This window comes from Hylobates moloch, unplaced genomic scaffold (assembly GCF_009828535.3).
Source record: "Hylobates moloch isolate HMO894 unplaced genomic scaffold, HMol_V3 SCAFFOLD_1, whole genome shotgun sequence".
NCBI lineage: Eukaryota > Metazoa > Chordata > Mammalia > Primates > Hylobatidae > Hylobates > Hylobates moloch.
The window spans coordinates 236,159,238-236,175,206 of NW_026652276.1; the positions used below are offsets into that span (position 1 = coordinate 236,159,238).

General features: G+C 39.6%; 1 protein-coding gene across 4 annotated transcripts in view; it reads left to right on the forward strand.

Annotated features, from left to right (window-relative positions):
* Positions 1-15,969, forward strand: part of RBM33 (RNA binding motif protein 33) — a 134,507-nt gene that overhangs the window by 90,328 nt on the left and 28,210 nt on the right. For all 4 annotated transcript variants that reach the window (XM_032753202.2, XM_032753198.2, XM_032753200.2 and 1 more), the window contains exons 10-14: positions 3,728-3,860; positions 4,259-4,602; positions 5,913-6,209; positions 7,924-8,211; positions 11,076-11,717. In XM_032753202.2, the coding sequence (XP_032609093.1) occupies positions 3,728-3,860; positions 4,259-4,602; positions 5,913-6,209; positions 7,924-8,211; positions 11,076-11,717 (1,704 nt within the window). The remainder of the gene's footprint in view (positions 1-3,727; positions 3,861-4,258; positions 4,603-5,912; positions 6,210-7,923; positions 8,212-11,075; positions 11,718-15,969) is intronic.

The following is a 15,969-nucleotide window of genomic DNA, read 5'->3' on the forward strand; positions in this document are numbered from 1 at the left end:
TTCAAGAACATCGACAGACCCACTCTTTGTGAGTTGGTTTGGACCTTGAGGGTGCTCTGGTCCAGTTCACTTTTGAGATCATCCCCGGCAGGTAGTGCTCCTCCTCCCGAGTGCGTGCTTCTGTGGGTTGAGGATGTGTTCATTGCTGCGAGAGTGTTAGAAACCTCCTCCCTCTGTTCAATTGAAATCAGCCCCATCCAAACTCTTACGTAGGTGGTTGGGCAAACCAACATCAAACCTGCTTGTAGTTGATCTTGACTCAGTTACATGAAGAGAGCTATCATAACCACACTTAACGTTGGAAATGGTTTTTCATAGTTTCCAGAGGTGTTTTTCATTTCATATTTGTAAGCTAAAATGTCATACCCGTTTTTCATTTGAAGAGTTTACATTTGAGTGATTTTTACTTTTCACAACTGTTATCTTGTTTCAGGCTGTGATATTGTCTCTTTTTGGTGTCTCAGTGACATCATTTTGATCCATATGTTTTACATTTCTCAATGCAAATTCTTCTAATGAATCTTACTGGCTCCTTTTGTATTTACCTGTTTGAAACCCCTCCCGTGTGCCTCCTCCCCCGAAAGAAGTGTGGTCAAGTGTGCATTGAAACAGCTTAAGGAAACAGGCTAATTGGAAAAGGATTTTTATGCAGAACCACCATTGCCAGTTTGCGTGGGTGGAAGCAGTGTGGTCAGTCAAACCTCTGCAAGCAGAGGCAGGCAGTTGTTTCTTTTATTCCGTATCACTCCGAGAAGCATCACTTCAACGTTTTTTTGAAATAATGCAGAACCTTGATTGCTAATTTATTGTCATTCAGAAAGTTTTGAAAATTATTTTAAAACATGTTTTGAAATGCTTGCATAGCTACTCTGCAACTTACGATGGGGTTACATTAGGATGAGGCCGCTGTAAGTTGCAAACATAGTAAGCTGGACCATTGTAAGTCAGGAACTGTCTGTATATGTCAGAATCATGTTGATATACAAAACTAAAGATGGCATACTAATGCTATACTTTATAAATAGAACATTTAAGTTACCTGGAGAAATACAATATTATTTTGGAGGAGATACATTCATGCTCACACCATGTGTTTCATTGACTTGAAACGATAATGAAAATATTTTTAAAATAAGAGGAAAAAACTTTGGCAGTAGGAGAAAGCAGGCAAGCTCATTGAAATTCCTCATGCAGATGTCGTAAGTAACAGTTCTGTAATGGCCTGTGCTATTAGAAGTAATTTTTCTAGCATATTATTAGCAAAGTAAAGAGATTAAATAGTCAAGAATATTGGCCAGGTGTTGTGGCTCATGTCTGTAATCCAAGTACTTTAGGAGGCTGAGGTGGAAGAATCATTTGAGCCCAGGCATTGGAGACCGACCTGGGCAACATAGCAGGACCCTGCCTCTACAAAAAAACTAGCTGAATGTGGTGGTATGCTCTGTAAGTCCTAGCTACTCAGGAGGCTGAGGTGGAAGGATCCCTTTTGCCAAGGAGTTTGAGGCTATGATGAGCTGATTGCACCACTGCACTCCAGCCTGGGTAACAGAGCAAGACTCTCTCTCTCTCTCTCTCTCTCCCTCTCAGAAAAAGAGATCCATATCAAAGCATTATATCAGTTAATTTTCAAATTATTATTCTAATAAAGTATACACATTTATTAGGGGTAAAAGACCACGTATATGATATGTATTCTTACTTACAAATATATTCCTCAGTTACTGACATTTATTGGGTTCATTGTGTCTTAACTGATGTCTTTATCTAGAGAAGTGACACTCCCTAATGTCAGGCAATAGTATGCTGTGGATTTCCTTGTTTCACCTAAAGTCAGAAGCTACGAGATTTTCACCTTTGGACTTTCTGTTGTACATGTTTCAATAAGTGCCTAAAGTTTATGTTTTTATAAAGATATAATATTTGTGTGTTAAACATTTCTTTATTATTTTGTAGCCAACAATCTTAAGGGTTTGTGGTGTTTATACTAGTGTTCATTTTGTCTATTCTCTCAATGCCATGGGTAGAACAGACTTTTGCAGGGAGAAGGAAGGGAAATGCACTGTGGAAGAGCATTTTCAGTGTTAGAAAATGTTGTTGCATTTAGAGGGAACAGTGAATTAGTAATAAAATGATAGGCCAAGGCATTGGGATTGCAAGTTTGTGAGAAAGAAGAGTGATACTTAAAAGTTGTGAAATATTGACTCAGTTTCAAAGAACAAGGTGCTATTAAATGAAAATTATTTTGATGATAGTTAATAGTTAATTACTTCTTTTTGGAGTAGTGAAAAAGTGGTGAACATTTCTTTACCTTTATGCTGCTGCTTAGGTCAATACAGTGGTTTAAAAAAATCTCCATGAATACCTGAAAGGCCAACTGAAAAATGAAGTAATTTTAATTTGTCTCTAAAGAGTTCTAGTAACATGTAGTTTTTGAAAAATATTAATCTGTAAGAATTTGCTTAAAATTTTTTTATCCAAAGGACTCTGTGTACTACTTTTTCTGTAGTAATTTGGTTTCTTAAACATTTCACATTTCTGTTAAGTCAGAAATTGCTGATTGAATTTCTTTTTCTTTTAAAGTGAAGCAGCTTCATAGCTGCAGCTTACAGTCCTGTTAAATAGTAAAGATGAGCATCTTTAAAAAGATAAATGTCATGACATTTAGTGTTTTGGATTAATGGGAAATAGGCCAATAATTGCATGGATTTCAATAAGCTTAAAAATAATATTCTTGTGTTATAATGACATTAAAACATAGACTTAATTTCTAGTTGCTGCGTTTTGATTTTTGATCATTTAATATGGCAGAATCACGTGTTGTGTAACACTTAGTTTTTATGTTAATATGTGTGGTCATGTCCTGTGTAAGGATGTTTTGGTTAATGGTGGACTGCATAGACAGCAGTGTTTCCATGAGATTATAATAGTGTATTTTATTGTAACCTTTTCTAGGGTTGGATATGTTTACATCCACAGATAGTTAGCATTGTGTGACAGTTGCCTACAGTATTCAGTACAGTAACATGCTGCCCTGGTATGTAGCCTTGGAGCTACTAGTGTGTACTATACAGGCTAGGCGTGTAGAAAGTGCTACCATCTAGGGGTGTGTGTATGTGTGTGTGTGTGTGTGTGTGTGTGTGTGTATGATTACAGTACACTCTGTGGTGTTCGCATGATGGAATCACCTAAGAATGCGTGTCAGAATGTATCCTGTCATTAAGGATTTATGACTGCGTGCGTGTCTCTGTGTGTGTGTGTGTGTGTGTGTGTGTGAGAGAGAGAGAGAGAGAGAGGACAATACACTCTGTGGTGTTCGCATAATGGAATCACCTAAGGATGTGTTACAATACACTCTGTGGTGTTCGCATAATGGAATCACCTAAGGATGCGTGTCAGTGTATCCTGTCATTAAGGATGCATGACTCTGTGTGTGTGTGTGTGTGCGCGTGTGTATGTGTGAGAGAGAGATTACAATACACTCTGTGGTGTTCACATGATGGAATCACCTAAGGATGCATGTCAGAATGTATCCTGTCATTAAGGATGCATGACTCTGTGTGTGTGTGTGTGTGTGTGTGTGTATGTATAGAAAGAGAAAGACTGTGACTGTTAGGAGACTCGTTACTTGACGTTTGTGAGGAAAACTTGGAACCAGGTCTACATTTCTAAAAATTACACACCATTTTTCTGTCCTTCACCCTGTTTCTCTGTTGTTGTTGTTCTTTAGGGCCCTCCAGAATTTCCACAGCACACACCTGGACCTGTTCCCAGCAGTTTCAGCCAGCCCCCACGACTCCCTCTCCAGGACCAGTGGAGAGCCCCACCCCCGCCTCAGGATCGAGACCCTTTCTTCTTAGGAGGTACAGAAAGAGTGAGTGGTGTGGAGTAACAACAGAAGCTGCATTGGGTGATGTGCCCAAACGCATTTATTTCGTAAACTTAATTGAACTCCCAGTTGGAGATGTTAGGAATGCCAGGTTTTTGTACCATAGCAGTTCTGCCTATCATTTCAGGTGCTGAAATTGGACATTGTTGTTATCTGAAATGGGAACATCTCATATAAAAGAGGAATTTATGTATAGAAAATAACAAATGAAGCAATCTAGAAATAAGAGGCAAAATCTGGAATTGTTTCCAAACATTCATAACCTGTCAACACTTGTGATTTTTGTCCACAGTAAGATAGTGCTTCAGACTCTTTTCTGAGAAGCACATGGTCTTTTTAACCTGAAGTTAATGATGTTGTGTTACCTTTCAGTTTCAGGTGAACCAAGATTCCCGAGCCATCTTTTTCTGGAACAGCGAAGTCCCCCTCCACCACCACCGCCTCCTACCCTTTTTAACAGTAGCCATCCTGTTCCTACTCAGAGTCCTCTACCATTCACTCAGCCAGGACCAGCGTTTAATCAGCAAGGACAGCAGCCAGTGTTCCCGAGAGAGCGTCCCGTACGACCAGCCCTGCAGCCTCCAGGTCCGGTGGGGATTCTGCACTTTAGCCAGCCTGGGTCGGCAACCACACGGCCCTTCATTCCTCCTAGACAGCCGTTCCTGCCAGGCCCAGGACAGCCGTTTCTGCCCACACACGCACAGCCCAACCTGCAGGTACGCATCCCGAGTGAACCTCCAGGGAAAAAATGTGTAGCTTCGAGGCTTTGTGTTTCATAAAGTTTCAAATTTTTATTTGAGCCTACTAATTTGTGGTTATTTAAAGAATAGAGTATTAGTCTTAAATGTACTGTTTGTTAAAGACAACTTTTTTCGACAATGTTGCTTATCTCAATACAAGAAAAAAAATGGGAAAATGTCATTTTTTGGGAATTGAAAAATGCTACTTATTAGAATTTTTTGAAGGGTATACTACTAATAAAATTAGGACATGTTTTGATAATCCATTTGCTCATCTGTATAAAATTTCATGAGGGGTTTACCAGTGGAAATACTTTGTCAAATTATATTCCTGCAGTAGACAGTTTTGAAAAGAGTCTTTGCATGGAGGGAAGAGGATGTTGCTGTTCACTGGTTATTTGAAGGCCTTGAGTGCCCTCTGCCGACCGGCTTCTGCTTCATGGGTTTTCACTGGTTATTTGAAGGCCTTGAGTGCCCTCTGCCTGTCGGCTTCTGCTTCATGGGTTGACATGTGTCTGTAACATCTTTCTTACCAAGTATATATTTCTTCTTGTATTGTAGAGTTACTATTAAAATACATAGCGATGGTAAACTTGAATCAACTATTTAGTAATACATGGAATACGTATCTAAGCCAAAAACGGAAAATGAGTATTATCTAGGGTGTTAAAGGAAGATGAAATGTTTTTAAGAATTTTTCTGTTTATTAAAAAAATGCAATTAATACATCCCCATTGCAGAAATTTTCAAGTATATATAAGAAAGGAAATTAAATACTCTCATTACCTAGAAACAATTCAGGAGCTTTTTTTTTGTCTTTTTTTAAATGCACATCTTCTCGCCACCTGCTTTTTTCCCTCCATGTAACATATCATTTGATCTTTTCATGTCAGTGAGTTGGTTTTGATGCCATCATTTAAGAGTGCTGTATGTGGTTCCCTTTCATGCTGTCTGTGTGGTTGCATGTGTGTATACTGGTTTCAGTACTTTAGTATCATAGTGCTATAGGGAACATACTTTAGAGTTATGAGTTTGTCTGCATACCTAGTTTTCCTTAGGACAATTCAATCCTAGCATTACTGGATTAAATATAAAATTTAAGGTAATAGCTTCTGGCTTATTACTGCATTTAAGATAGTATTACCTTCATCAGCAAGTCTAAAACGAAGTTTTGGTACCGCTGAAAGTTCCTTTCTTGTGTTGAGGTTTTTAAGGAAATGATTGAAGTGATTATGCCCGGTGTAACCATTTATGAACTGTTGTTTCTCTTTCTTTGGAAATGGAAGGGGCCGTTGCATCCTCCGTTGCCCCCTCCGCATCAGCCTCAGCCTCAGCAACCTCAGCAACAGCCCCCGCCCCAGCACCAGCCCCCGCACCAGCCCCCGCCCCAGCACCAGCCCCCACCCCAGCACCCACCGCAGCACCCTCCGCAGCACCAGCACCACCACCACCACCACCTGTCCGTCCCACCCCCTCCTTTGATGCCGATGTCTCAGCCACAGTTCCGGCCTCACGTACAGACCGCTCAGCCTCAGGCCAGCAGCAGCCGGATGCAGTGCCCCCAGCGCCAGGGGCTCCGGCATGTAAGTGTCAAGGGGTGTCTTCCCTGTGTCTTCCTGGGAGGCCTTTTAACTTACAGGACTTGAGGGGCATAATTTGTAGGTTAGAATATTTTCCAATTCTGATTTCTGTTTATAAAACGTGTAGTACATAGTTCTGAAGTGAATCCATGTTTTAAAAAGCAATCAGGTGATTTGTTTTCTCGACTACAAGAATTGATAAGATACTACTTTTGTGCCTCAAAGACTGTGTTAATATTTACTTAAGCGTCTTTCTTATATCTAGATATTTCTATAGCAATCGACAGGAATTAATAGACACGTAACTTCAGAAAATACTTCTGGGTGGTAGTCACTTTCCCTTTACCAGTGGCTTCTCTTTTGATGTATAGATTATCTCTGTCTTTTTGGTCTCTGAATAAATACATAAATGAATTCAGGAAAAATACATTGACTGTTCTGTTGCCAGGTACTACTCTAGTCCTGGAAATACAGCAGTGAACAGAAGAGACAAATTCTTTTCCTTCAAGGAGCTTATACTCAGTCGAGGGAGATTAGCATACATGTGTTTGTGGGGTTGTGTTCTCAAGCACCATCAGCAAATGTGTGACTTGTCATGCATTAAAAGAAACTGGGAAACAATGTATCGCTCTGAAAATAAAAGGCCACAGTCATTGCCCTTGTCTTCCATTAAATACATATAAGAAGCTTTTGTAATTTGGTTTTTAGGAAAGAGAGACACAGTGTAGCTAGTGGTCAGGGTTCTTGCCTCCATTAAATACATATATAAGAGGCTTTTGTAATTTGGCTTTTAGGAAAGAGAGACACAATGTGGCTCGTGGTCAGTGGTCAGGGTTCTCGCCTATCAGTTTTCTTTTAGTATTGTCTCCTTTTCACCCTTGAGCTCCAGGCATGTCACTTAGCTGCTTGGAATCTCAGTTTTCCTGATATTTGCCTCTTTCTTTCTTAAAGTAAACATTGCAACTAAAGTGATATGAACAGTAAGAAAGGATTTCTAAATCTGAGAAGAGGGTGCTTTATAACGTGGGTTTCATTTGTTAGAATAACGGTAGGCTATTCTCATGACCCTTGTGCACTGGGATATTTGACCTGCGTGACCTCGGAGATCCCCCTGCTTCCCCCTCTCCCCCCTTCCAGCTCTCTCGTGTTCTCTTTGCCTCCTCTAGGTGTTGGTTCTCTCTTAAGAATCCCCAGGATGAATATGACTAAGCATTTCCTCTCGAGTAAAAACGTTCTGGCACCTTTCTTCTCCCGGGGGTCATGTTTCTTAGGACATTGACCTGATGCTTGATTCTTTCCTTGTTCCAGCTTAAATTTAAGTGACTAGGTAAAATAGTAGCATGTGAATCCTGCTGATCTCTGGTGGCAGATAGAGTGGTTTTTTGGCTGTCTCAATTCTTTTAAAACTGTCAGTCCCTTTACTGAAGCACCTGCTAAAGATCAGCCTGGTGTAATTTCTGTAAAGAGGAGCCTCTCTATAGGCAAGTATGACAACTTTACCAATGGAAGTTGTTAACATTAGGATGAGGCATGCTGCCACATGGATCAGGTGACATTTATGTATGAGAAAAAAAGTATGAGAAAAGTATCCGCTCCCCAAAAGAAGTCATTTACTAATTAGAATGATTTATTGTGTTTTTATTTAATAATGTGCCTTTTAATGTTCCTTCTGCCAAATTTCCACTTACAATTAGAATCTCTTTCTTTTTGTGAAAAGAATACAACTTCTCAGAATGTAAGCAAGCGGCCCATGCAGCAGATGCAGCCCACTGCGCCAAGGAACAGCAATTTGCGTGAATTACCCATAGCGCCGTCACACGTGATAGAAATGAGCAGCAGCCGCTGCTCTACCACGCCCTCAGCGCAGGTGAAACCTATCGTCAGCGCATCACCACCCTCGCGGGCCGTGGCGGGTTCCAGGAGCTCACAGGGAAAGACGGAAGTGAAAGTCAAGCCAGCTAGCCCTGTGGCTCAACCTAAAGAAGAGGCAAAAACAGAACCAGAGGTAGGACACTTCTCTTATTAACAAATGTTGGTCTCAAACAAGAAGCCTTAGAATCAACTTGGATGTCTTCGTTCACTCTCAGTAAGTTATTCACAAAATCTTCCCACGTTTTTCAACTGGGTCTTTTTTTTTTTTTTTTTAACCTAACAGCCATGTTTATTAAAAAAAACTTGTATTCTCACTAGTTTACAAGATTAGATTTTATTTATATATTTGTACAGTTACTGTTGTGTTATATAGAATTGATATATACTGGGGCTTAACAAACTTTTTCTGTAAAGGGCCCCAATATTGTATAAATATTTTAGGCTTTATAGTCCAGACTGTCGTAATTACCCTTCTCCGCCATTTTAGCACAAAGGCAATTTAAATGTAGTTCTTCCGTGAATAGATGTGGCTGCGTTCCAGTAAAACTTTATAAAACCAGGTGGTGGACCAGATTCAGCCCGTGGGGTGTCATGTGCTGACACTTGGTGAATCCCATAGGTTTCTGTGACTTTTCTTAATTTACACTATTAACTTCTAGAAGATAGGACCAATTTTCTTGTTGGTCTTTAAGATTTCTGGGGGTTTGCTTTGTGTTGAATTATGATTATATATGTTGTTGCTGCTGTTTCTAATTTTTCAGTAGGCACAGAATGTAGTAGTGTGAATAATCAATGCAGCTCAGTCTTTACCTGGCTTTAGTTGAGGCCGTCTTCTCTCACAAGCCTCAGTCTCCTCATCTGGTAAAGGAGGGTCGGCCAGGGCGGCCTGTGCAGAGGGCTGGCACCTGGAGAGCGTGTCAGCCTTAGTGAAATGTGTGTGGAGTGCTCTGAAGCAGTGCAGCGGGTTAACTTGTCCAATATCAATGTCATGAAGAATGGCTTTAGATAAGAATTTAGGCAGGTCATGCTTTCTTAGTTTCATAAAAACCAATTAACACTGGTTTTACCTTTTAATCAGTTCATTTTTTTTCAGTCAGGTTTTCTTCTCATACATTATTGTAGCAGTTGTAATGTGTTGTTTACCAAATTGGAAGTACAAAGTTGAAATATTAACATACAGTGAACTCTTATTAGAACACGAGTGACTTTTGGTTTTAAAATCAATATGTGAAAAAATAATGCAGATTTACAAACTGGATCGGAATAGTTTAGAAAGAAGTCTTTGGTAAAAGTTCTATCATACTTCTAGTGTGTATAGCCAGCTCCTTGCTCAATATGTGTAACTGATTTGGTTCAGAAAAATGAAGTCACACACTCGTTACTTACATAATAACAGGGCTACCTAATAGGGGAAGTTGCCTTTCAGGCATCCTGCTGGCACATCTGGCGATCAGTTCCTTCCATGATAGTTGATTTAGGCGAACTTCTAAAGGATTCTTCCATGGAGTTATTTCAAAAAGATGCCTTGAGTGAAATGGAACTTGTAGGTCACTGTAGTATAAATGGAATGTCTTGATTTATTTTCTTTTAATTTTCTTTCTCTATATAAAGGGGACCAGGATTATATATATTTTTTTACTTTTTAAAAGAAAGATCTTCTATTTGTTTTGCTTAGCTAAATGTGACTTATTTTCTTATGTTCACCCTTCTTGAGATGATATAATAAAGGGTGAATCTGCTTAGTTGGAAGTCTTTCCAAGTATTTCAGTTGCTGTTCTGAACATGCTTTAACTCTTTCTTGACTGCATGGGAAGAAATTAGGATGACTAGTAGTTATTCCTGTATTTTGAGGCAGTGGCCCCTTGGGTCCTGTATATATGTCCCCGGCCGTCTGCTTCCCTGATGCCCATGTCCCTCATGTCCACTATCCCCCCAGATGTCATGTCTTGCCCTGTATGCCTACCCGTGTAAACAGCCTCTCACCCACCTTTATTTTTGCAGTTTGAAATCTGCCCTAGATGTGAAATTAGAGAACAGAGTTGGTCAGAATTGCTTCCAGGTCGACAAGTAATCCCTGAGTGAGGGCTGGCACCAGGCACTCAAGCTCCAGGGCACCAGCCGACTCCTCAGCTGTGCTTTTGCCTTGAGTTCCTAATTCTTAAGGTTTATTTAGGGACAGTAAGATGGTGAAATACCTGAATTCTAGATAGATTAAATCCTGTTACGTTCTTTTATACGGGGTCTGTGGATATGGATGATTTTTAAAGAATATTATTACAGTTCTTTAAAAATGCTTAACTTTTTATACATTTTCCCTATTGGATGCTTTTTATTGAAAGTTACTGGAGTTTTTCAAAGATTTGTTTTGTACTGACTTGAAGAATGGTTTGGAATTTGGAATATTAAAGGCGTTCCTTATATACCATTAATATTCCAATACTGCAATTGGCAACATTTTGATTCTGAGGAGAGTACATGAGTTCAAGGTCAGAGAGATTGACTTGTGCTGTTCATTATAACCAATTATCCTGTGACAAATGAGTTTGAGATCAGGCTGAAAATTCTGTACGAAAAATCAATAGTTCTAATCAGAGCCTTTCAGGTCATTTACACCCCACCTTTTGTTGGTTTGTCAGGGAAGAGCCAGATAAAACTTGTGTGACAGCAGGCCTCCCTACTGCTGCCATTCCTGTTTGAAACATATTTTGATATCTTAAATGAATAGTTTAATTGGTTTCAAACTTGTAAATGAGTGGAAATTTACATTATTTCATTTTTAATATTCTGATAAGATTTTCCAAATTAGCTTTAGCTGTGTGGTTTTTTTTTTTCCCCTCCCCAGAGGAAGGAGTTAAAGTCTTCACACAGATTTTGAATGACTTCTTTCACATACTGAATTAAAGGACTTGTGGTAAATGTGTTCTTGTAATTTGTCGAAATAGACTATGGGCACCTTGCCTGTATAGCAAAGTAAACCATGTATGTTTTCCATTTTAGTTTCCTGATGAAGATGAGGAAACAAGGTTATATCGCTTAAAGATAGAAGAACAGAAACGCCTAAGAGAAGAAATCCTGAAACAGAAAGAATTACGGCGGCAGCAGCAGGCTGGTGCCAGGAAGAAGGAGCTGCTGGAGAGACTCGCACAGCAACAGCAGCAGCTGTATGCTCCCCCACCCGCAGCAGAGCAGGAAGAGCAGGCACTGTCACCATCACCCACCAACGGTAACCCACTGTTGCCCTTTCCAGGTGCACAGGTCAGACAAAATGTGAAAAACAGACTTCTTGTTAAAAACCAGGATGTCAGTATTTCAAACGTTCAGCCCAAAACGTCAAATTTTGTACCATCCAGTGCCAACGTGCAGTATCAAGGACAACAGATGAAACCACTGAAACATTTGAGACAGACCAGAACAGTTCCTCAAAGTCAGACTCAGCCGCTGCATAAAGTACTCCAGATCAAACCTACAGATGTGGAGGAGCCAGCTGTCCCCCAGACTCCTCGAGTGGCGTCCATCCAGGGCCGGCCCCAGGACACAAAGCCTGGCGTGAAAAGGACTGTCACACACAGGACAAACAGTGGTGGTGGAGACGGGCCCCACATCAGCTCCAAGGTCAGGGTGATTAAGCTGTCTGGTGGGGTAAGTTGACAACTTTTATGAGAGCCTCTTTGAGTCTGTGTTTCACATAGAATGTCCTCATTTGCAGAGAATATTTTTGAAGAGAGAATTAAAAGTTATCTCTGTTATAGTCTTGTAACCAATCTCTACCTACTTGAAGTTGGTATAAGAATTGGCGCTTGACGACAGGTATACGTTCTGAGAAATGTGTTGTTAGGCGATTTTGTCATTGTCTAAACATCCTAGAATGTACTTACATACACAGACAGTACAGCCTGCTGCACACCTAGGCTATATGGTGCAGCCTGTTGCTCCCTGGCCACAAACCTGTGCAGCATGTTACTGTGCTGAATAGTGTAGGCAGTTGTCACACAATGGTGAGTAGTTGTGTGTCAAAATGTATCTTAATGAACGTACAGTAAAAATACAGCGTCATAACCTCATGGGACCGCCTTTGCAGGTGTTGCCCATCTGAGCAGAATGTCGTTATGCGGCACATGCTTCAGTTTTCTCTTTTGAGTCTTAATGAAAGGCCAGTGTGACAATCCCTAAATTCGATATTACTCAGTTTTAGCTTCTTATTGTAGATAATGTGTGATAAAATCATTATGTTTGTTTTGGAAGTAAATTTTCCTTTACACAAATCATTTGTGGTGTATAGCTTTAGATTCAGTGAGCAGCTGTGGAACAGTGGGAGTGGTGGGCAGCACAGGTGTGTGTCTAATTTTAATCAGCTTTGTCCCAGACTGCTGGACTACTGCTTGTTTTCTGTTTTCAGTTTGCCCCATTAAAAAAAAAAAAAAAAAAGCGTCATAGAATTGAGAATCGAAGTCCTGTATGCTCTTCCCACATGCTTTGAGAAGTGGAGCATGCCTCATTTCTTTCTCTTGCTTTTCATCATTGCCCATATCAGGTCATTTTCAGTCAGGCACAGGAAGTGCAGTTTTCCACTATAGTTTGGATAAGTTCAGTACTCTAAAATAAAACCAGTCACTGCAGATAGATTTCCATTGCAGAAGATTCTTCCATAAAGAAGTGATCTGTAGAACACTTGCTTCGTTATCCCACTCTGTAGTCTTATTAGTTGTGGTAAGTAGCTCTCATCTGTTGTTTTCATGAAAATGAATTCTATAAGAAACACTGTGGTCTCTGTAATCGCTGTGCTCTATGACAGTGCTATTCATTGTATGCAATTTATATTATAAACTGAGGAAGAAAGTAGGAAAGTTGTAAACATAGGCTTCTAGAGTAAACCAGCTAGCAATGATTGCTTTAAAAGACACAAAAAATCTATACAGTAAAAAAAGAAAATAACTTCTCTCTTTTAGTCCATTTCAGGATGGTAGGACGTGATCATGTGAAGGAGAACGTTATTTCTTCTCCTTGCTTATGCTTAAGAACAACTCATTTTGTTAGTTGGTTAATTAGCTGAGATTTAGTGCTTTTATTTCTAGGTTTGTAGAACAAAACTATGGCTTTTTCATGTGCTATAAGAAAATTTTTATAAAATACTATGATTAGAATTTCCATATGTAGACTATCCAGTAGGATGCATAATTTTGTTTTATCTGAATCTATTTTCTCACATCTATTCATTGTAATTAGAAATGTTGAGAAGAATTGTGTTACATAAAATTGTTTTCATATTATATGAATTTGTTACCTTTAGGTGAGAACTCGAGCACTCATTAGTTTCTTCAGTGTTTATGGCCCTTTTGCTTTTGACCTTGTTTTTAAGTGTACTGTGTTAATCAGTGTCTCATTCTTTTACTTGTGTTACAGACTTTTTAAGATGAGATGCTGGCCATTGTTGGGAATTAGGCCTTTTCCCATAGCAGCCAGAACTGGTGCTGTTTGTTACAATGGCCGATGTAGAGGGCTGCATGTACTCTGCACTGGCAGGCTGGGAAGTGAAGGGTCCAGTTTCTACCATCAAAGAGGAGCTTTTACACTCATAAACAGCTTTCCTTTAAAAGAATTTCATCTACATGAATTTTTACTCTTTTTCTCCAATGGAAAAAATTTATATCAGACCTAATTCCAAAATCATGCTAATTTTACAATAAACAGGAAAAACAAAGGAATTTTTCATGAAAATAGCTGTCAAACCAGTGCTTTGGAACAGCTCTTTGTCTTTTACTTCTTAAGTGTTAGCTAGCCCACATGTTCGTATCTTAGGGTTTACTCAGTCCCCTCCAATAGCACATTGGCACTTTTGACCTAGCAGGGAAGATCTCTTGTTCGTATTTCTCTGAACCAGAACAAATAGTATTTGTCTAATGGCATTGTTTTTTGTTTTTTTTGTGGGTGAGGACTATTTTTAAGAGAACATATTACTAATGGTGGTTAATTGCAAACTGTGCTTATTTCAGACAATGCAAAAAGGAAACATTTATTTTGGCTTGTGTTTCTGTTCCTGGCTGCTGGTGAGGCATTCTCTGCATCTGGGGGCTGTGATCTTAATGCCCAGGGATGTTTTCTGCCTGCGAAAATCTTAAGGAGCCGAGGGGTGAGCAGGCCTTGGCTGACAGGAGCTTAGCATTTGGGGAGGATTAACTTGTACATAGTACCTATACAGAATATTATTGTATACATTTTAGTTTTATGATTACTTATTTAATAAAAACATTTTATTGTTCGTGTTTCCCATTTTTTCTAACCTAAACTATATCCTAACCTAAATTACCTCCTTCCCTTTTTTCTAATTTAACTAGTGTAACTAAATCTAATGCATTTAATTAAATTATTCTTTGCATTCAGTAGCCTCCTAATTCTTCACGTCTCTAGACAGGATAGCAAACTATCTTTGCATAGTGCCATTCAAGAACTTGTGCTCTGGTGGGTGATTGCAGTTAAAATATGTGTCCACAGGATTGTTCACATGTTTATGAAAGCACAGTTTTCTTGCCATTCTTACTATGATATACAACTTAATTAGGTTTCTGTGAGTGTACTCATGTCTGTGAGGCAATTGTGAATCAAATGGAGTTTTCTTCTGTATTTTCCATATGTCATTACTTAAAATGAAATAATTTATCGTTGGGTTTTATTAAACTGGGTTTTTTGAAAGGTGAGAGAGGCTGAGTCTTAAGACCATAGGTTTTTGTAGTCTGCCCTGTGGTTAATTATATCGCCTTTCAGGTGATTTTCCTTGGTCTTTGTCATTGTAAGAGAATGTCTAGTCCTTTCATGGTGGTCCCCTTTGTGGCTGCTGCTGCAGTATGCGTGCGCATAGGGACCGTTTTGGAAAAGAAATGAGCAGCATGATTCCTGGGATTGTTTCTTAAGTGATTGTGTTGACTAGGGTCAACGTCTTGGTTTAAAGCTTGAAAAGTGACTGTGCAGATTCAAGGGCTCATTGTTGACATCGCGTTTTGCCATTGGCTGCTCTGGAATTTCTTGCTGTGTAGAGATTGGAGCCTTTCTCTAGGACTGAGAGCTCACCTGTGCACGCAGTCATGTGATGGGGTAAAACAGTGTGGCTTTGGGTGCAGAAAGACTCCTGTTTGAATAGTTGTCTGTTCTTTGGGACCCTGAACAGTCATTTCATTTTTCTGAACTTTAATTTGCAATCTGCAAGTGGGGTTATAGTAAGTCTGCTGTGAGGCATCAGTAAACGAAAGCTTCTGGTACACAGAAGGCACTTCATAACTTCCCATTTTCTTTGTAGAATGCTTCTAAGTCCCCAAAACATCATTCTCAGTAAACTATCGCAAGGACAAAAAGCCAAACACCGCATGTTCTCACTCATAGGTGGGAATTGAACAATGAGAACACATGGACACAGGAAGGGGAACATCACACTCCGGGGACTGTTGTGGGGTGGGGGGAGGGGGGAGGGACAACATTAGGAGATATACCTAATGCTAAATGACGAGTTAATGGGTGCAGCAAACCAACATGCCACATGGATACATATGTAACAAACCTGCACATTGTGCACATGTACCCCAAAACCTAAAGTATAAAAAAAAAAAAAGAAATAAAGTATGTGATTTTATGCCAGATAATGGCAGTGGCTATCGTTTATTAAGTATTTAGCACGTACTCACAACATCCTTCTGAGGCGAGTGCACTGAATCTCAAAGAGGTTATGTAACCAGCCTAGGGCTGCACAACTGCTAAGTGGTAGAGCTGGGCTTCCAAATGTGGTTTAATGCTGAATCTTATGCTCTTTACCCTTGTTTATGATAGTTGTCTATTTTATCTGCTGTGTTTTTCATGGTGTTATTTATTTCTTGATTAGGGATAATATTCTACTGTTAGCAGTCCA